The sequence below is a fragment of the Scyliorhinus torazame genome, chromosome 1 (assembly GCF_047496885.1).
Source record: "Scyliorhinus torazame isolate Kashiwa2021f chromosome 1, sScyTor2.1, whole genome shotgun sequence".
Lineage (NCBI taxonomy): Eukaryota > Metazoa > Chordata > Chondrichthyes > Carcharhiniformes > Scyliorhinidae > Scyliorhinus > Scyliorhinus torazame.
In genome coordinates, this window is record NC_092707.1 from 15,640,352 (window position 1) to 15,661,864 (window position 21,513).

At 50.6% G+C, this 21,513-nt stretch overlaps 1 protein-coding gene across 4 annotated transcripts in view; it reads left to right on the forward strand.

The window, feature by feature from the left end:
• Window positions 1–21,513, forward strand: part of golga3 (golgin A3) — a 106,724-nt gene that overhangs the window by 25,981 nt on the left and 59,230 nt on the right. For 2 of the 4 annotated variants that reach the window (XM_072469317.1, XM_072469407.1), the window contains exon 3: window positions 9,553–9,942. The exons of 1 other annotated variant lie outside the window; for it this stretch is intronic. In XM_072469317.1, coding sequence (XP_072325418.1) covers window positions 9,553–9,942 — 390 coding nt within the window. The remainder of the gene's footprint in view (window positions 1–9,552; window positions 9,943–21,513) is intronic. One more of the 4 variants, XM_072469494.1, reaches the window with a different exon arrangement.

A 21,513-nucleotide genomic window follows, 5' to 3' on the forward strand; every position in this document is an offset into this window, starting at 1 on the left:
TGTGGAGTGCAATATTGAGAGGTTTCCAATAAGCGGTGTTTTTACATACAAGTGTTTAAGCAAGTCATGATGGGTAATTGACCTGAAAATCTTGCACTTGAAACCATGGGCGGAATTCTCCGTAATCGGCGCGATGTCCGCCGACCGGGCGCCTAAAACGGCGCAAATCAGTCCGGCATCGTGCCGCCCCAAAGGTGCGGAATCCTCCGCATCTTGAGGGGCCGAGCCCTAACCTTGAGGGGCTAGGCCTGTGCCGGACTGATTTCCGCCCCACCAGCTGGCGGGCACCTAAGGCCTTTCTGGCGCGGAAATGACATTGCCGGGCGGCGCATGCGCGGGAGCGTCAGCGGCCGCTCACGGCATCCCCGCGCATGCGCAGTGGAGGGGGTCTCTTCCGCCTCCGCCATGGTGGAGACCGTGGCGAAGGCGGAAGGGAAAGAGTGCCCCCACGGCACAGGCCCGCCCGCGGATCGGTGGGCCCCGATCGCGGGCCAGGCCACCGTGGGGGCCCCCCCCGGGGCCAGATCGCCCCGCGGCCCCCCCCCCAGCACCCCGGAGCCCGCCCGCGCCGCCTTGTCCCGCCGGTAAGAGAGGTGGTTTAATCCACGCCGGTGGGACAGGCATTCTAGCAGAGGGACTTCGGTCCATCTGTGCCGGAGAATCGGCGGGGAGGGCCCGCCAACCGGCGCGGCGCGATTCCCGCCCCCGCTGAATCTCCGGTGCCGGAGAATTCGGCAACCGGCGGGGGCGGGATTCACGCCAGCCCCCGGCGATTCTCCGACCCGGCGGGGGGTCGGAGAATCTCGCCCCAGATCCGAGTGACTGGATGCTTACGATGCTGCACCATTGCGTTCGCCTCCCAACGTTACTGTTTTTGCAGACTGCACTGTTAAGCAATAGCCAATCTGTGAACCAGTCACCGACACAGCAGCTGTGACTTTCCCCTCAACCAGCACCTGGAATGTAAAACATTCTGACGGGGTTTTCCATGGCTGTGGAATCATGAGAGCAACGATGAAGGATTCCGACTAAAATGCAGTCAAGAATCTAATTTTTGAAATGGTTTGGCCACCTGCATGGGTTTGACTAGACTGAAGGGTGGTGTCAGATTAATGATTATTGTCCAAACTAACTACGTTTTAAAGGTGAATATTTGCAACCATCTTTTTTGCAACAATTAAATCACATTCCCAAGGACAGTGTTGCCCAAAGGTTCCATTAACACCCTAAAAGGTTCCACGCACTTCAGTTTATTTGAAAAATTCTATCAATTTGTTAAATTTTTAATTGAATGTGTTTACATCTAACGGAAAATTCGTTCGCATTTTCATTCATTCGATGGCGTTTATTTTTTGTTTTCTAATATACAGTGAGAGGTGGGGAGGGAGAGACAGTTGAGTTCCACAGAATTTCACTATGTTGCAGGGTTCTTTAACCAAAATAAGGTTGCAAATCACTGATCTGGACTTGCGTTCCAGCCTCCTGTCGCACTGTTGGAGATGACACCATTTGGAAGAAACATTCAAACCAGAACTTGTCGTCTTCCCTCTTGGGTGAAAAAGATCCTTTGACATTATTTTGAAGCAGAGTAGGGAAGTTCTCCTAATAATAGTAATCGCTTATTGTCACAAGTAGGCTTCAATGAAGTTACTGTGAAAAGCCCCTAGTCGCCACATTCCGGCGCCTGTTCGGGGAGGCTGGTACGGGAATTGAACCCGCGCTGCTGGCATTGTTCTGCATTACAAGCCAGCTCTTTAGCCCACTTGTGTTAAACCAGCCCCTGGTCTCCTGATCAAAATTTATCCCTCAACTAATAACTTAAACAGATTGTGGTTACAGTGACATTGTTGTTTGTGGTACTTGCTGTGTGAAAAGTTGGGTGAGAGTTTCGGACATTAAACAGTAACTTTGGAAGTGCTTCAATGGGTGCAAAGTGTTTTGGGAAGTCCTGAGGTAGTGAAATGTCCTGTATAAATACAGTGTTACTGTTTTTACCTTGAATAACGCAATGGGTTTTCTCTGGATAATTTCCATGCTCTAAGGGGGAAAATCTTTTTTTTTTTTTTTTGTTCACTGGATGTGGGTGTCATTGGCAGCCCTGCATTAATTTCCCATCACTAGTAGCTCAAAGAGTGGAGGTGATGGACTGACTGCCTTTGTCCTGTTGCAATCTATGTGGTAAATCCTTTGCATCAGTTGATTTATAACAAAGTGGTGGCTTCCCTCAAGTGGTGTTACGGATCAACCCTGTGGTATCGCTGGAACCACAAGCAGGCTCCCTTCTCGAGGGCAATAGGAGTCCGTTACGTTTCAGTGTTAATCTGGAAACTTTCATAGGTATTCCTATCGTGTCGAGCTGTAAATAGTAGATTTTAAAAATTGGTTTCACAGCTTACACTGTTGGGATTTGATGACTTGAGCTGTAGGTTGCTGGAGCATTACCATCACCTGTACACCACCAAAATAAAAAACCACAAACGTGTGAAGTATGCATCTTGCGAAGATTTCATGGAATGTAGGTTAGTCATTGAGTAAATTTACAAAGTATGCTATTTTATTAAATATACATATAGCTCCAAGCCATTTCTACAAAACCAGGCAAATTTATTATCCATAAAGATTAGTAAAAGAAGGAAACTGCAGCTGGAATAAAAATCCTTTATCCGTCAGTTAGATGTTGTACCATCTACAAGATGATGCACTGTCGCAACGCGCCAAGCCACTCCAGACCCACAACTTCTGCCACCTGGGAGGCCAAAGCAGTTGGTACACCTCCAACTGCAGGTTCCTCGCTAAACCACACCATCCAGACTTTGAATTATATCATCGTTCTTTCACTGTTGTTGGGTCAAAATCCTGGAACTCCCTCTGTAACAGCATACCTACATAACAATTTTTTGAAAATCCTGTATGGGATACGGGTGTTGCTGGCTTGGCCAATATTTATTGCCCACCCCTAATTGCCCCTGAGGAGGTGGTGGTGAGCTGAACCACTGCAGTTGATGTGATTTAATAATAATTTTTATTAGTGTCACAAGTAGGCTTACATTAACACTGCAATGAAGTTACTGTGAAATTCCCTGAGTCGCCACATTCCGGCACCTGTTAGGGTACACGGAGGGAGAATTCAGAATGTCTAATTCACCTAAAAAGCACATCTTTGGGACTTGTGGGAGGAAACCTGAGCACCCAGAGGAAACCCACGCAGACACGGGCGCACGCGCGCGCACACACACAAGCCAGGAATTGGACCTGGGACCCAGATGCTGTGAAGCAACAGTGCTAACCAATGCGCTACTGTGCAGCTTTGGGGAGGAAGAGCCAGGATTTTTACCTAGCAACGGTGAAGGAACAATTATGTAGTTCCAAGTCACAATGGTTTTTTTAAATATATTTAGAATACCCAATTCATTTTTTCCAATTAAGGGGCAATTTAGCGTGGCCAATCCATCTACCCTGCGCATCTTTGGGTTGTGGGGGCGAAACCCACGCAAACTCCACACGGACAGTGACCCAGAGCCGGGATTGAACCTGGGACCTCTGCGCCGTGAGGCAGCAATACTTTATTTTATTTTTTAAAAAAAAATTTAGAGTACCTAATTCATTTTTTCCAATTAAGGGGCAATTTAGCGTGGCCAATTCACCTACCCTGCACATCTTTTTGGGTTGTGGAGGCGAAACCCACGCAAACACAGGGAGAATGTGCAAACTCCACACGGACAGTGACCCAGAGCCGGGATGGAACCTGGGACCTCCAGCAGCACTAACCACTGCCGCCACCGTGCTGCCCTTCAAGTCACGATGTTGAGTGACATGCATCTGCATCTGCTGCCCTTATCCTTCTTGATGACAGCAGCCATGGCTGGGGAAGGTGCGGCCTAAGGAGCCTTGCTGAGTTCCTGTGGTGCGTCTTGTGGATGGTATACATGGCTGCCACGAAGCATTGGTGAGGGAGGGAGGGAATGTTTGTGGATGGGGAACCAACTAAGTCAGCTGCTTTGTCCTGGATGGTGTCAGGCTTCTGGTATTGTTGGAGCTGCACTCACCCAAGCAAGTGGGCAGTATTCTCCTGATTTGTGCCTTTTAGATGATGGACAGGATTTGGAAGTCAGGAGGTGAGTTACTCGCTGCAGAATTTCAAGCCCCTGACCTCTTGTAGCCACAGTATTTATATGGTTCGTCCAGAGGGGAATTCAGCCAAGGCAATGCTATAGAATGTCTAGGGGCGATTGGAAGTGGTCATTGCGTGGCACTTGTGTGTCACAAATTTTACTTGCCACATTTCAGCCCAAACCTGGATATTGTCCAGGTCCTGCTTCATTTGGACACGACTGCAGCGGTTTAAGAAGGTGGCTCCCTCCACCATCTCGAGGGCAATTTAGCCATGGTCAACAAATGCTGGCCTTGCCAGTGATGCTCGCATCCCAGGAACAAATAAGAAAAAAACATATTATGACAGGTAAAATACTGTTTCGGGGCCCCACTCTGGATTGAGATTACAATAATGTTAGGCTGAAGCTGAATTGCTTAATAACAATGCAACTTTGGGGAATTTTATTCTTGATTCTTAATATTGTAGAAAAGTAACTTGTGTTCTTGATGGAGTTCATGAAAGATGTGAGCAAGCCACTTTAGTACAGCATCAGGTTTTGCAGAGCCTTTATGCTGTTGGTGCCTGTGATATTTTCCCATTTATCCTCATAACTTTAGATAAATTAAGCAAGTCATTTTCCTGTGATCACTGAAATGTTCCTGTTACTTTTGTATGACTATCTTAACATCAAAGTAAAATACATAAAATTGGTTCCTCTATGTGCTTGTTGTTTTTCACCTTGAGGTGATGGCATAAAATTCTGAAATGCAATTATCGTAAACCTAACTTGAATATTCCCATGCACAAAGAACAAAGAAATGTACAGCACAGGAACAGGCCCTTCGGCCCTCCAAGCCCGTGCCGACCATGCTGCCCGACTAAACTACAATCTTCTACACTTCCTGGGTCCGTATCCTTCTATTCCCATCCTATTCATATATTTGTCAAGATGCCCCTTAAATGTCCCTATCGTCCCTGCTTCCACTAACTCCTCCGGTAGCGAGTTCCAGGCACCCACTACCCTCTGCGTAAAAAAACTTGCCTCGTACATCTACTCTAAACCTTGCCCCTCTCACCTTAAACCTATGCCCCCTAGTAATTGACCCCTCTACCCTGGGGAAAAGCCTCTGACTATCCACTCTGTCTATGCCCCTCATAATTTTGTATACCTCTATCAGGTCTCCCCTCAACCTCCTTCGTTCCAGTGAGAACAAACCGAGTTTATTCAACCGCTCCTCATAGCTAATGCCCTCCATACCAGGCAACATTCTGGTAAATCTCTTCTGCACCCTCTCTAAAGCCTCCACATCCTTCTGGTAGTGTGGCGACCAGAATTGAACACTATACTCCAAGTGTGGCCTAACTAAGGTTCTATACAGCTGCAACATGACTTGCTAATTCTTATACTCAATGCCCCGGCCAATGAAGGCAAGCATGCCGTATGCCTTCTGGACTACCTTCTCCACCTGTGTTGCCCCTTTCAATGACCTGTGGACCTGTACTCCTAGATCTCTTTGACTTTCAATACTCTTGAGGGTTCTACCATTCACTGTATATTCCCTACCTGCATTAGACCTTCCAAAATGCATTACCTCACATTTGTCCGGATTAAACTCCATCTGCCATCTCTCCGCCCAAGTCTCCAGACAATCTAAATCCTGCTGTATCCTCCGACAGTCCTCATCGCTATCCGCAATTCCACCAAGCTTTGTGTCGTCTGCAAACTTACTAATCAGACCAGTTACATTTTCCTCCAAATCATTTATATATACTACAAAGAGCAAAGGTCCCAGCACTGATCCCTGTGGAACACCACTGGTCACAGCCCTCCAATTAGAAAAGCATCCCTCCATTGCTACTCTCTGCCTTCTATGGCCTAGCCAGTTCTGTATCCACCTTGCCAGCTCACCCCTGATCCCGTGTGACTTCACCTTTTGTACTAGTCTACCATGAGGGACCTTGTCAAAGGCCTTACTGAAGTCCATATAGACAACATCTACTGCCCTACCTGCATCAATCATCTTAGTGACCTCCTCGAAAAACTCTATCAAGTTAGTGAGACACGACCTCCCCTTCACAAAACCGTGCTGCCTCTCACTAATACGTCCATTTGCTTCCAAATGGGAGTAGATCCTGTCTCGAAGAATTCTCTCCAGTAATTTCCCTACCACTGAAGTAAGGCTCACCGGCCTGTAGTTCCCGGGATTATCCTTGCTACCCTTCTTAAACAGAGGAACAACATTGGCTATTCTCCAGTCCTCCGGGACATCCCCTGAAGACAGCGAGGATCCAAAGATTTCTGTCAAGGCCTCAGCAATTTCCTCTCCAGCCTCCTTCAGTATTCTGGGGTAGATCCCATCAGGCCCTGGGGACTTATCTACCTTAATATTTTTTAAGACACCCAACACCTCGTCTTTTTGGATCACAATGCGACCCAGGCTATCTACACCCCCTTCTCCAGACTCAACATCTACCAATTCCTTCTCTTTGGTGAATACTGATGCAAAGTATTCATTTAGTACCTCGCCCATTTCCTCTAGCTCCACACATAGATTCCCTTGCCTATCCTTCAGTGGGCCACCCCTTTCCCTGGCTATCCTCTTGCTTTTTATGTACGTGTAAAAAGCCTTGGGATTTTCCTTAACCCTGTTTGCCAATGACTTTTCGTGACCCCTTCTAGCCCTCCTGACTCCTTGCTTAAGTTCCTTCCTACTTTCCTTATATTCCACGCAGGCTTCGTCTGTTCCCAACCTTTTAGCCCTGACAAATGCCTCCTTTTTCTTTTTGACGAGGCCTACAATATCACTCGTCATCCAAGGTTCCCGAAAATTGCCGTATTTATCTTTCTTCCTCACAGGAACATGCCGGTCCTGTATTCCTTTCAACTGCCACTTGAAAGCCTCCCACATGTCAGATGTTGATTTGCCCTCAAACATCCGCCCCGATGTCCGAAAAGGGACATTATAATAATGTTATTATTTTGTAGTTGTGTTAAATTGATCTACTAGTGAGCTTCATTCTCCTTGGAAACATTTTTTACTAGTTATTGCTTTGCATGTGTGTCTGTTTTAGTTTGGTGTCTGCATGTGTGATCAGGCTTAGCTGCATTATTTATTGTGCCGGAGTCATTGGTTGAAAGTTGTGGTTTTTACTGTACCTAGCATGCTTGGAAGGGGAGAAGGAGGAGAGAAAATGAGGGATGGTGTTTTAACATCAAGGATGAAGGGTTCTGTTAACATTGTCACATGTGACAACTGCAGGTACAGAGTGAGGCTGCATCAAATTAGCTTCACCGTAACTGGAGCCCCTCTTGCTTTAAATGTTCCTTTGAAAATGGGTGCGTTTAATATCCTGGAGGGTTTCTGCTTGTCTGAGGAGAAAATGTATTAAAAAATTTGTAATCAGGAGTGTCAAAGTTTAAGGAATTAAAATTGTGGTTGACAGCAAAAGTAGAGTTTCCTGGTAGCGTGTTTCTTGTCTACAATAGACTGGTCAACTGCACACTGAAAAGGGACATTATTTTTTAGACCATAAGACATAGGAGCAGAATTAGGCCACTCGGCCCATCGAGTCTGCTCCGCCATTCAGTCATGGCTGATATTTTTCTCATCCCCATTCTCCTGCCTTCTCCCCATAACCCCTGATCCCCTTATTAATCAAGAACCAATCTATCGTTTTCTTAAAGACACTCAGTGATTGGCCACAGCCTTCTGCGGCAAAGGGTTCCACAGATTCACCACCCTCTGGCTGAAGAAATTCCTCCTCGTCTCTGGTTTAAAGGAACGTCCCTTTAGTCTGAGATGGTGGCCTCTGGTTCCAGTTTCTCCTACAAGTGGAAATATTCTCTCCACGTCCATTTTTTGTTGGTATGAGATTGATTGCACAGAGAGAGAATTGAGTTCTGATCTTCTTGCCAGTTTAACTCTCTTATTGAATGGATGTATACCAGTGTAATGCTACAGGATTTGTAATCCAGTGAACACTGGTTCAAATCCCACCATGCCAGTTTGAGAGTTGAAATATACCTGTATATAAAATGTTGGTATCCGTGCAAGTGACTTATGAAGTTGTCGAATTGTTGTCAATCCTAGCGGGGTCATTAAAGGAGGGAATTTGTGGTCCCTAATCGGATTGGGGTTTAGGCCAGCTATACAGCTGACACGTCAGATGTAGCCATTGTAAGAGGAGGAGGGGTCTGAAGAGAGTGGAATTGAGCAAGACTTCTCTTGTCTTGCAGAAGAGTATCTTCTGTTGTCTACAGTAGAATGAGATTCATAATGGTCCTCGTATTGTGGAACTTTAAGATCCAGCACTGAGTGATGGATAAGTCCGCAGTCACACCTATTGCCATTGTGGGGAAAGTACTGATCAAAGCTTGAGTGGGATGGAGGAGACAGAACAGTAAAGAGAGTGCCATTATCGGGCTTCTAATACACACCCCTGCCAGTTTGAGCAGTGTATTTTGGTCTGTGAAAGAAGAGCTGACTTTTGCTCCCAATGTTGGTGCTGGGACCAGAAAACCAGAAACCTGTTGATGATGGTTGTGGGACTGGTGGTGGGGGTGGGAGGCAAGGGACCAAATATTCATCAAAAACTAATCATTTGATTTAAAATAAAATTGTCCTTAACACTTGGGTTTCAGTGTGAACGGCTATGGTCAAAAGCCCAGCCAACAAACTGATGGAGATGTTATTTTCAAAACCCTTTTTTATCTCGGAACATGCTCTAAAAAGCCTTATTATGATTTTTGGAATGTCAATGGTGTTCCTCAAAAGAGAATGATAACATTTGTGCTTCTGTTTTGTGATGAATTACCAGTTTCTAATACTGAACGAAAGTAGTTTAGTCCTTCGCCCCGAGTAGCTCCAGACTTGGGTATATAATTTTTATTAAGCAAAAGGTAAGTTTACAATTCTGGCATTTAACATCAACATTAAGTTGTTGACTTGTTTGTACAAGCTGAAAGAAAGTTGAAAAGAAGTGAAAGTTATCACAGACAAAATGTGGAGCAACCTTAAAAAAGAAAGTTGGGGGAAAATCACTAATTTAGCTACGTTTTTATGCTTTGAAGCTTTCCTTCCAGTGCATACCAGATGAGCGTTTTTAGACTAGTTTTAAAAAAGAAATTCAAGTCTTTTGCCCCAAACTAATGAAAAAGCGTTTGTTGGTTTTCCAACCTTGTTAAAACCAGAAAGTTGAACTTGGTGAATGGGTTTGAGCTGTCGTGTTTCGGTCATTTAATTTGTCATTATTTTCCTCTCTTCTGTTTTGTGGCGATCCCTCCCCAATCTTCCTCTAAATCTAAGTCATGGAAAGCTTTAAAAATGCCACAAACTTGCTAGTGGGTAGAAGACTGGTGAGGAAAACAAGGTTAGAACTTTGCTTTTCAGCTGGTGTCAAGTTTTTTAAGGGGCAGAATAGGGTGGTACCAGTTGCTAACTGTGCTTCATTTTTCATAGGTGCCTATGTGAACAGTACTGATAAAGTGCCAAACAATGGAGCAGCTATGGACGCCAGCAGGATCTCAGGCAAACATGAGGGCAAGATTCAGCAACTGTGTGCTTCCAGTGGTAAAGGTGCTGACGGTGAAGGAGACGGTTGTCAAAATGGATCAAAATCCATTAGCAGGTCCACTGGGCCTCCTGGCATTGCCCAGGCTGTCTCTAACTCACCCGAAAGTCAGCCACCAAAGTGCAGATCTGATGAGAGCACAGAGCCTTCCCCAGGTGTGGATGGTTTCCATGACAACTTAAAGAAACTTCAGGGAGCTAAATCTGAGATGTTTGTTCAAAAAAGTGAAGCTTTGCAGTCGCTCATTCTAAGTCTTCCTATGCAAGAAACCGATTTGTGTAAGCATCTATTTACAATGGTGGCTCTTGCACCCTCCTTCCTTTTTTGAACTTTCCTCTTTGCCAGAATTGGCATGCTTTTTAAGCTTAATTGATCAAGCTGGCAACTCCATGTGCTGTCTCTTTCTGTGCATGTGCTACCTATACAAATGTCTTTGGGACATGAAAAGCTGTTTTATTCCAAACGTCAGTCAGCCATAAAGTGAAGTTCACAGATGTCAGAAAAAATAAGGGACACATTCATCTACTCCCTTTGGATCTGAGCTTGCTGGATGAGAGTGCAGTGGGTAAGTTAGGAGTGAAGTAGTTTACATCACATATAAGCTGAAACTTTCCTTATGTGCCTCATGTCACAAGGTATTCTTCTGCTTCAGTACAAAAAATGTTTTGGAATCGATTTCCATTCATGATTTTGGAAGTTGTTACCATTATTCCTTCACCCCATAAACCTATTTTCCCCTACCCCATACTGAGAGCAGGTTGGAAGAGGAATACAAAGGAGGTTGGAATTGGGCATGGGGCTGGAGGTGATAACAGAGGTGGGATGAAGCCATAGAGGGATTTGCTAGCGAGGAGATTGATGTTTGAATTTAAATTTGTTGTTGAGCTAATGAGAAGTTTGTCAAGTTTAAAAATGTTTTTAAATGTTTATTGACGTTTTCAAGTTTTAACAAATATCGTGTCAAAACAAGAAAAAGAAGCCATAGGTATCAATGCAAAACAGATATAGCATGTAACACCAGTCATTGCAAGCATGGGAACAAATCGGAACAGATGAGTCGGGGACAATATCCCCAAGGTGTTCCCTCCATGGATACAAGATCCATCTGCACCAAAGCAGGTTACAGTCAACAGCACAGAGTTAAATCATGGATAAAAGCAAATTACTGTGGATGCTGGAATTTGAAGCTAAAGCAGAAAATGCTGGTCAATCTCGGCAGGTCAGACAGCATCTGTGGAGAGAGAAGGGAGCTAACGTTTTGAGTCTGGATGATTCTTTGTGGGCAGCACGGTAGCATAATGGTTAGCACTGTTGCTTCACAGCTCCAGGGTCCCATGTTCAATTTCCAGCTTGGGTCACTGTCTGTGCGGAGTCTGCACTTTCTCTCCAGTCTGCGTGGGTTTCCTCTGGGTGCTCCGGTTTCCTCCCACAGTCCAAAGATGTGCAGGAAAGGCAGATTGGCCATGATAAATTGCCATTAAAGTCCAAAAACGGTTTGGTGGGGTTACGGGGATAGGGTGGAGGCTCCTTCCAAGGGCCAGTGCAGACCCAATGGGCCGAATGGCCTCCAGCCCTGTAAATTCTATGGTTGTCAAAGCTGGAGAGAACTGGAAATAGAATGAGATTTATACTGCGGTGGGGGTGGGGGCGGGGTGGGGGGGGCGTTAAGCACTGGGGCTGGATAGAGGGTCAGCTAGATAGAGGGTGGAGATTGGACAGAAAGACCAATGGAATGTAAATGGAGGTGATTAAGGATAAGATGATTATTTGAATGGGGAGCTGGTAGATGAAAAGTGAGGGCATTAACACATTCTAATTTCTTAATGTGCCACTATCGGCACCCTTTTTAAAACAATTTAGAGTACCCAATTATTTCTTTTCCCAATTAAGGGGCAATTTAGCGTGGCCAATCCACCTAACCTACACATCTTTGGGGTTGTGGGGGTGAAACCTACGCAGACATGGGGAGAATGTGCAAACTCCACACGGACAGTGACCCAGGGCTGGGATTCGAACCCGGGTCCTCAGCGCTGCAGTCCCAGTGCTATCCACTGCGCCACATGCCGCCTCTCGTCAGCATCCTTCTTAGTCTTAATCACGCCCATTTACATTACTTTTGTCTTTCTGTCCACAACATCTTTGTCAATCTCCAGCCCCACTGCTCCATTCTCCCCACCACAACAGTATAAATCTGACCCTATTTCCAGTACTTTCCAGCTTTGACAAAGCCATCCAGACTCGAAACGTTGGCTCCCTTCTCTTTCCACCAGTTACATCGTATCCATAGCTTCAGAGAAAAATAGCAGAGGAATAAAACAAACCCAAAGACTCCAGAGCTAAGGGGAAATTACACTGCCTACAATGCAAAAGGCCAGAGGTTAAGAAGGATATCATCAGATCTCAGCCAGAGTGGTAAGTTGCAGGGAGAGAGGGTGGTACTGGTCAGTGTGTATGCTCCGAACTGGGACGATGCAGGTTTTATGAGGCGTATGTTGGGTCGGATCCCAGACTTGGGAGTGGGGGGCCTGATAATGGGGGGAGACTTTAACACAGTGTTGGATCCGGCACTGGATCGCTCCAGGTCTAGGACGGATAGGAAGCCGGCGGCGGCTAGTGTTGAGGGGATTTATGGACCAAATGGGAGGGGTGGACCCTTGGAGATTTGCAAGGCCGGGGGCTAGGGAATTTTAATTCTTCTCACATGTCCATAAGGCTTATTCTCGAATCGACTTTTTCATTTTGAGTAGGGCGCTGATAGCGAGAGTAGAGGATACCGAGTATTCGGCAATAGCCATTTCGGACCACGCCCCGCATTGGGTAGACTTGGAGAGGCGGGGAGGAGGCGGACCAGCGCCTGCTGTGGCGCTTGGAGGTGGGGCTGTTGGTGGACGAGGAGGTGAGCGAGCTGGTCCGAGGAAGTATAGAGAGGTACTTGGAGACCAACGACAACGGGGAGGTCCGAGTGGGGATGGTATGGGAGGCACTGAAGGCGGTGGTGAGGGGAGAGCTGATCTTCATTAGGGCCCACAAGGAGCGGGGGGAGAGGGAGAGGCTGGTGGGGGAGATGGTGAGGGTAGACAGGAGGTATGCGGAAGAGCCTGAGGAAGGATTGTTGAGGAAGAGGCGCAGCCTCCAGGCCGAATTCGACCTGGTGACCATCAGGAAGGCGGAGGTGCAGTGGAGGAAGGCCCAGGGGGCGGTCTACGAGTATGGGGAAAAGGCAAGCCGGATGCTGGCGCATCAGCTTCGGAAGCGGGATGCAGCTAGGGAGATCGGGGGAGTTAAGGACAGGGGAGGGAGCGTGGTGCGGAGTGGGGTTGGCATCAATGGGGTCTTCAGGGACTTCTATGAGGAATTGTACCGATCCGAGCCCCCACGGGAGGAGGGAGGGATGGGCCATTTCCTGGACCAATTGAGGTTTCCAAAGGCGGAAGAGGGACTGGGGGCCCCGATTGGGCTGGAGGAGCTGATCAAAGGAATAGGAAGCATGCAGGTGGGGAAGGCATCAGGGCCGGATGGTTTCCCAGTCGAGTTCTATAAAAAGTATATGGACCTGTTGGGCCCGCTGTTAGTTAGGACCTTTAATGAGGCAAGGGAAGGGGGGGCTTTACCCCCCGACGATGTCCCGGGCACTGATCTCCTTGATCCTGAAGCGGGACAAGGATCCCTTGCAATGTGTGTCTTACAGACCGATTTCCTTGCTAAATGTAGATGCTCAAGGTGCTGGCGAAGGTCTTAGCCACGAGGATTGAGGATTGTGTGCCGCAGATCATCCATGAAGACCAGACGGGGTTTGTGAAGGAGAGACAGTTGAATGCAAATGTGCAGAGGCTTTTGAACGTTATCATGATGCCGGCGAGGGAGGGGGAGGCGGAGATAGCGGTGGCGATGGACGCTGAGAAAGCCTTCGATAGGGTAGAATGGGGGTACCTGTGGGAGGTGCTGAAGAGGTTCGGGTTTGGGGAGGGGTTTGTCAGGTGGGTTAGGCTGTTGTATGAGGTCCCGATGGCGAGTGTGGCCACAAATAGGAGGAGGTCCGAGTACTTTCGGTTGCACCGAGGGACGAGACGGGGGTGTCCCCTGTCCCCCCTGCTCTTCGTGCTGGCGATTGAACCCCAGGCTATGGCACTGAGAGAGTCGAGGAACTGGAGGAGGTTGGTGCGGGGTGCGGAGGAGCATAGGATGTCGCTTTTGCGGACGACCTGCTGCTGTATGTGGCGGACCCGGTGGGAGGATTTGCCAGAGGTAATGAGGACCCTTAGGGAATTCAGGGACTTTTCGGGGTACAAGCTCAATATGGGGAAGAGCGACCTGTTCGTAGTTCAGCTAGGGGACCAGGAGAGGGGGATTGGCGAGCTCCCACTAAAAAGGGCGGAGAGGAGTTTCAGATATTTGGGGGTCCAGGTGGCCAGGAGCTGGGGGACCCTACATAGGCTTAACTTTACAAGGCTGGTGGAGCAAATGGAGGAGGAGTTCAAGAGGTGGGACGCGTTGCCGCTGTCCCTGGCGGTTAGGGTGCAGTCAATCAAAATGACGGTGCTCCCAAGGTTTTTGTTCCTGTTCCAGTGCCTCCCCGTGTTTATCCCGAAGGCTTTTTTCAGGCGGGTTAACAGGAGTATAATGGGGTTTGTGTGGGCGCGAGGGACTCCGAGGGTGAGAAGGGTGTTCCTGGAGCGGAGTAGAGATGGGGGGGGGGGGGGGGGGCTGGTGCTGCCAAACCTCTGTGGGTACTACTGGGCTGCCAATGCGACGATGATGCGCAAGTGGGTGATGGAGGGGGAGGGGGCTGCATGGAAGAGGCTGGAGACGGCGTCCTGTGTGGGTACGAGTCTCGGGGTGCTGGCAGCGGCGCCGCTGCCGCTCCCTCCAAGGAGGTATACCACGAGACCGGTGGTGGTGGCGGCCGTCAAAATTTGGGGGCAGTGGAGGCGGCATAGGGGGGAAGTTGGGGCCTCGGCGTGGACCCCAATACAGGGGAACCACCGGTTCGCACCAGGAAGAACAGGTGGAGGGTTTTTGGGGTGGCACAGGGCAGGGATACGAAAGTTGGGGGACCTGTTTGTGGACGGGAAGTTCGTGAGCCTGGGTGAACTGGAGGAGAAGTACAGGCTCCCCCCGGGGAACACCTTCAGGTACTTACAGGTAAGGGCGTTTGCCAGACAGCAGGTGGTGGAATTCCCGTGGCTACTGCCACACACAGTACAGGACAGGGTGCCCTCGGGGGGAGAGATCTCGGAAACTTACCAGGTGATGCAGGAGGAGGAGGCCTCGGTGGTGGAGTTGAAAGGTGAGTGGGAGGAGGAGTTGGGAGAGGAGATCGAAGAGGGGATGTGGGCGGATGCCCTAGGGAGGGTGAACTCTTCCTCTTCGTGCGCAAGGCTCGGCCTCATACAGTTTAAGGTGCTGCACAGGGCACACATGACCGGGACAAGGATGAGCCGGTTCTTTGGGGGTGAGGACAGGTGTGTTAGGTGCTCAGGGAGCCCAGCAAACCACACCCATATGTACTGGGCATGCCCAGCGCTGGAGGAATTTTGGAAGGGCGTAGCAAGGATGGTGTCGAGGGTGGTAGGATCCAGGGTCAAACCGGGCTGGGGGCTCGCAATATTTGGGGTGGCAGAGGAGCCGGGAGTGCAGGAGGCGAAAGAGGCCAGAATTCTGGCCTTTGCGTCCCTGGTAGCCCGGCAAAGGATTCTCCTTCAGTGGAAAGATACGAGGCCCCCAAGCGTGGAATCCTGGATCAGCGATATGGCAGGGTTCATTAAATTGGAGAGGGTGAAATTCACCTTGAGAGGGTCGGTACAAGGGTTCTTTAGGCGGTGGCAACCGTTCTTAGACTTCCTGGCAGAACGATAGACATTGGTCAATGGCAGCAGCAGGTGGGGGGGGGGTTTACTTTATTTTTGTTTATGTTATTTACACTGGAGGGTCTGAGGGGGTGGATACACCTGTTGTCTTAAGTCAGGGTGTTAATGTTAATTTATTATTTAGGTACAGGGGGGAGGGGTTTGGGGGGGTTGGTTTTTTAGATTGTGTTTTGCATTAACCCTGTTGGGTTCTTTTCTCTTTCTCATTTTGTTATTGATATTTTATGAAAACCTTTAATAAAAATTATTTTTTTTAAAAAAAAGATCTCAGCCAGAATAGAGGAACCCATCCCAGAGAAGACGCCCCCCTATTAAAACTATAGTGTTATAAACTCGCATTGTAAAAATCTAATTTAAAAAAAAAAAAATACATCAGGGGCTAACAAATTTTGAAATTCAGCTCTTTGCAATGGCAACTTAAACATAGAACATAGAAAATACAGCACAGAACAGGCCCTTCGGCCCACGATGTTGTGCCGAACCTTTGTCCTAGATTAATGTTCTTAGCTGTGTTCTTAAAAATGGCGACAAAGTAGCAGATCAAATTCATATTGACAATGTAGTTTTAGGTACGTTCACCCACAGACCTTGTACAACATTTGTGTGTTACAGTAGGCTGGATGAACTGCAGCTTTGGATGAGTGTTACTTAGTGTGTCATAATATTGGGGAAGGGATGAAGCTGCAAGACCAGCCCCACTTCCTTTAAATATATTTTTTAATAGAGTACCCAATTCATTTTTTTCCAATTAAGAGACAATTTAGCGTGGCCAATCCACCTACCCTGCATATCTTTGGGTTGGGGGGTGAAACCCGCGCAGACATGGGGAGAATGTGCAAACTCCACACGAACAGTGACCCAGAGCCGGGATCGAACCTGGGTCGTTAGCGCCGTAGTCCCAGTGCTAACCACTGCGCCACGTGCTGTCCTTCCTTTACATACATAAGATTACAGGATCGTGTTGATGTGAGCTGTGTAAACGTTCCTGCCCCATCTCCCAAACTTGGTTGAAGAAAGTGAGGGATGAGGTAGAGAATTCAAAAAAGAAAACAGTCCATGGTTTGTTTTAGCAGTCTTGAATTTAAATGGCAGCGAAAACAGAACCAAATTCCACTTTGTGTGTGTGCGTGCGTGCGTGCGTGCGTGCGTGCGTGCGTGCGTGCGTGCGTGCGTGCGTGCGTGCGTGCGTGCGTGCGTGCGTGCGTGTGTGTGTGTGTCATTTTTTATTTTATGCCCACTTATATTTGGACAGAGGGAGTTCCTTATCACTTGGGTAGCACGGTGGTGTGCAGTGGTTAGCACTGATGCCTCATGGCGCCGAGGACCCGGGTTCGATCCTGGCCCCAGGTCACTGTCCGTGTGGAGTTTGCACATTATCCCCATGTCTGTGTGAGTCTCACTTGCACAACCCCAAAAGATGTGCAGGATAGGTGGATTGGCCACGCTAAATTGCCGCTTAATTGGGGGGGGGGGAAAAAGAATTGAGTACAGTAAATTTAAAAAAGATGCCAGGCAAGTCCCTCATCGCTTCCTTTTTTTTTTTTGGAAAATATATTTATTAAAGTTTTTTAACAAAACAAAACAATTTTTTCCCCTTACAAACAATGAACCCCCCCTCCCCCCCGTAACAAAATAACGCAAAATCGCCCTGAGCAAGATATATACATGGTAAGATGAAATATTTACAGAGCTTTATACACTGGCTCTTGCCCGTTTGTGCCAGTTTCCCCCACTCCATCATCACTTCCAGCAGGGTCTGCAGGCCTCCTGCTGCATAATGTCTTCTGTTGGGGTTTTTACTGCCTCCCTACTTAGCTTTTCATTGGGAGGCAGTTGTACAGGTGACTGCTAGCCCAGGTAGCTGCTCTTGTCCAGTAAGTGTAGTCAGCTGCCTTATCACAGCTGAATCCATCTTCTCCTTGATTATAGCAAAAGTCATTGGATGATCAGGAGTTGCTCTTTTTTTTATTCCCCCTCTTCACTCCATCTCCCAAATCTCTGTGGCACCGAGGCCAATTATAACTTGTGCCTAGCTAACTCAACATGTGCTAAGGGTGAATTTTAGACCTTGCTGATCCCTGTAGCTTAGCCTTGCATTACTGTTTCTACTAGACTATTTTGAGAGCCGCCTTGTCCTTAGTGGAATCCTAATTTGCCTTTTTCATTGTCTTCTGTTAACTTTTACTTTGAGGTGTTGCCATGCTCCATACCACCTACCGCTGAAAGAATCAGTAACATGCTACATGTGCTAACCTTGTGCTAGTTATTAGACAGTTTTCTGCAGTGGCTTGGATTTAGGGTACACTAATAGCGTTCATTATGAGAGGTCTTGTGGCATATTGGGTAACATCCCTGCCTCTTAGCCAGAAGCTCCGGGTTTGAGTCCCACCCCAGGACTTGATGGCTAAACAGGTTGAGTTTCAACCTGCAAAACCCTTCGAAGACATGCCAATGGCAGGCAGTAAGAGCAGGAGAGACTCTGGTCAGCCATGCTGTGGGGGTTGGGGTTGGGTGGGGTGGGGGGGGGGGGGCGGGGGGGGGGGAAGGTTGCCCCTCGAGCTGTAGCCTCTGACACCAGGCTTCCAATCTGTTCCAGAAGAAAAAACAGTTTGAAGCCAGATACACTGCTTGCTGGAAGAGAAGTGAACGAATGAATAGTGGTAGTTATGGTACTGGATTGACAACCCAGAGGTTGTAAATTCAATCGCACCATGGCAAGTTGTGAAATTTAATTAAATAGGTTTGTGGGCTAGCATCAGAAAAATATCTGGATTGTCATAAAAACGTAACACGATCACGAGACGGAATCTCCTCCCTACCTGATTTTGGCTCTCACAAGATGTGATTGTCTCTTGATAAAGTGCCCTGCCCTCTGCTCAGTCATGTGAATTATTGTTGCAAAGCGATTGGTCCAATCGTACCAGTGGGCCTTCTCTGGAAAACTGGAGTTGGACAATGAATGCAACCGTGCCAGAATCGCCCACATCCCACTGCCTTTAAAAAAAAATAAAAAAAATCTGCTTTGTAAGTTGGTTCTTGCCATATGTATAATAATCTTGCGGCACGGTAGCACAGTGGTTAGCACTGTTGCTTCACAGCGCCAAGGTCCCAGGTTTGATTCCCGCTTGGGTCACTGTCTTTAAGGATTCTGCACTTCTCCCCGAGTCTGCGTGGAGAATTCATGCTAACGGTTATTAGTGTCCCAGGTCCAAGTAGTGAAAATCCCCTAGTCGGAGGGGAAGGGGAGATGGCGAAGAAGGGGGGGGGGGGGGAACGGAGAGGGGAAGGGGGGGGACGGAGAGGGGAAGGGGGGGACGGAGAGGGGAAGGGGGGGACGGAGAGGGGAAGGGGGGGACGGGGGGAGGTGAGGTGAATGGGGGAAGGGGACACAAAGGGGACAGGGAGGGGAGGGGAAGGGAGGACAGGGAGGTAGAGGGGGTGGGGCGGGGGTGGGAGGTGAAGGGGGAACGGGGGGGGGAGGTGAAGGGGGGACAGGGAGGGGAGGGAGGTGAAGGGGGACAGGGAGGGGAGGGGGCGAGGGGGAGGGGGAGGGGGAGGGGAGGGCGGTAAGGGGGAGTGGAAGGGGGGATGGAGGGTGGAGGTAGGGAGGACGGAGAGGGTGGGGGGAGGGGACGTGGAGGGGAACGTGGAGGAGGAGGGGGGAACGTGGAGGGGAGGGTGGGGTAAGGAGGAAGGGGGGAAGGAGGGGGAAGGGGGGAAGGAGGAGGGGAAGGGGGGGAAGGGAGGAGGGGGAAGGGGGGTAAGGGAGGAGGGGGAGGGGGGTAAGGGAGGAGGGGGAAGGGGGGTAAGGGAGGAGGGGAAGGGGGGTAAGGGGGGAGGGAGGGGGGAAGGGGGGTAAGGGAGGAGGGGAAGGGGGGTAAGGGAGGAGGGGAAGGGGGGTAAGGGAGGGGAAGGGGGGTAAGGGAGGAGGGAAGGGGGTAAGGGAGGAGGGGAAGGGGGGTAAGGGAGGAGGGGAAGGGGGGGTAAGGGAGGAGGGGAAGGGGGGGTAAGGGAGGAGGGGAAGGGGGGGTAAGGGAGGAGGGGAAGGGGGGGTAAGGGAGGAGGGGAAGGGGGGGTAAGGGAGGAGGGGAAGGGGGGGGTAAGGGAGGAGGGGAAGGGGGGGGTAAGGGAGGAGGGGAAGGGGGGGTAAGGGAGGAGGGGAAGGGGGGGTAAGGGAGGAGGGGAAGTGGGGTAAGGGAGGAGGGGAAGGGGGGTAAGGGAGGAGGGGAAGGGGGGTAAGGGAGGAGGGGAGGGGGGTAAGGGAGGAGGGGGAGGGGGGTAAGGGAGGAGGGGGGGGGGGTAAGGGAGGGAGGGGGGAAGGGGGGGGGGGTAAGGGAGGAGGGGAAGGGGGGTAAGGGAGGAGGGGGAAGGGGGGGTAAGGGAGGAGGGGGAAGGGGGGGTAAGGGAGGAGGGGGAAGGGGGGGTAAGGGAGGAGGGGGAAGGGGGGGGTAAGGGAGGAGGGGGAAGGGGGGGGTAAGGGAGGAGGGGGAAGGGGGGGTAAGGGAGGAGGGGGAGGGGGGGTAAGGGAGGAGGGGGAAGGGGGGGGGTAAGGGAGGAGGGGAAGGGGGGGGTAAGGGAGGAGGGGGAAGGGGGGGGTAAGGGAGGAGGGGGAAGGGGGGGGTAAGGGAGGAGGGGGAAGGGGGGTAAGGGAGGAGGGGAGGGGGGTAAGGGAGGAGGGGAGGGGGGGTAAGGGAGGAGGGGGAGGGGGGGTAAGGGAGGAGGGGGAGGGGGGGTAAGGGAGGAGGGGGAAGGGGGGGTAAGGGAGGAGGGGGAAGGGGGGGGTAAGGGAGGAGGGGGATGGGGGGGGTAAGGGAGGAGGGGGGAAGGGGGGGTAAGGGAGGAGGGGGAAGGGGGGGGTAAGGGAGGAGGGGGAAGGGGGGGTAAGGGAGGAGGGGGAAGGGGGAGTAAGGGAGGAGGGGGAAGGGGGGGTAAGGGAGGAGGGGGAAGGGGGGTTAAGGGAGGAGGGGGAAGGGGGGTAAGGGAGGAGGGGGAAGGGGGGTTAAGGGAGGAGGGGAAGGGGGTAGGGAGGAGGGGGAAGGGAGGAGGGGGAAGGGGGGGGGTAAGGGAGGAGGGGGAAGGGGGGGGGGTAAGGGAGGAGGGGGAAGGGGGGGTAAGGGAGGAGGGGGAAGGGGGGGTAAGGGAGGAGGGGGAAGGGGGGGTAAGGGAGGAGGGGGAAGGGGTGGGGGGGTAGGGGGGGGAGGAGGGGGAGGGGGGGGTAAGGGAGGAGGGGGAGGGGGGTAAGGGAGGAGGGGGAAGGGGGGGTAAGGGAGGAGGGGGAAGGGGGGGTAAGGGAGGAGGGGGAAGGGGGGGTAAGGGAGGAGGGGGAAGGGGGGGGGTAAGGGAGGAGGGGAGGGGGGGGGTAGGGAGGAGGGGAAGGGGGGGGTAGGGAGGAGGGGGAAGGGGGGGGGTAGGGAGGAGGGGGAAGGGGGGGTATGGGAGGAGGGGGATGGGGGTAGGGAGGAGGGGGAGGGGAGGGTGGGGGGAGGGGGGGTAAGGGAGGAGGGGGAAGGGGGGGGTAGGGAGGAGGGGGGAGGGGGGGTAAGGGTGGAGGGGATGGGGGGGTAAGGGGAGGAGGGGGAGGGGGGGGTAGGGAGGAGGGGGAAGGGGGGGTAGGGAGGAGGGGGAAGGGGGGGTAAGGGAGGAGGGGGGAAGGGGGGGGTAGGGGAGGAGGGGATGGGGGGGAAGCGGAGACGGGAAGGAAAGGGGGCAAGGGGGGGGGAAGGGGAAGGAAAGGGGGGATGGGGAGGGCATGGGAGGAGGGGAGAGGGGGAAGGAAAGGGGGGAGGAGGGAGGGGGGGCAGGGGAGGTGAGGTGGGGACAGGGATGGGAAGGGGGAGGGGGGGGACGGGAAGGGGGGACTGGAGGTGGAGGGTGGGACTATAATCAAGGGAATGAGAATTTGTAATGTGAAAAGGGGTGTATTTTTTTGAAAAATCTGGGTCAAATGAGGTTGATTCTCGATGAAAGAGTAGTCGTCGTGTC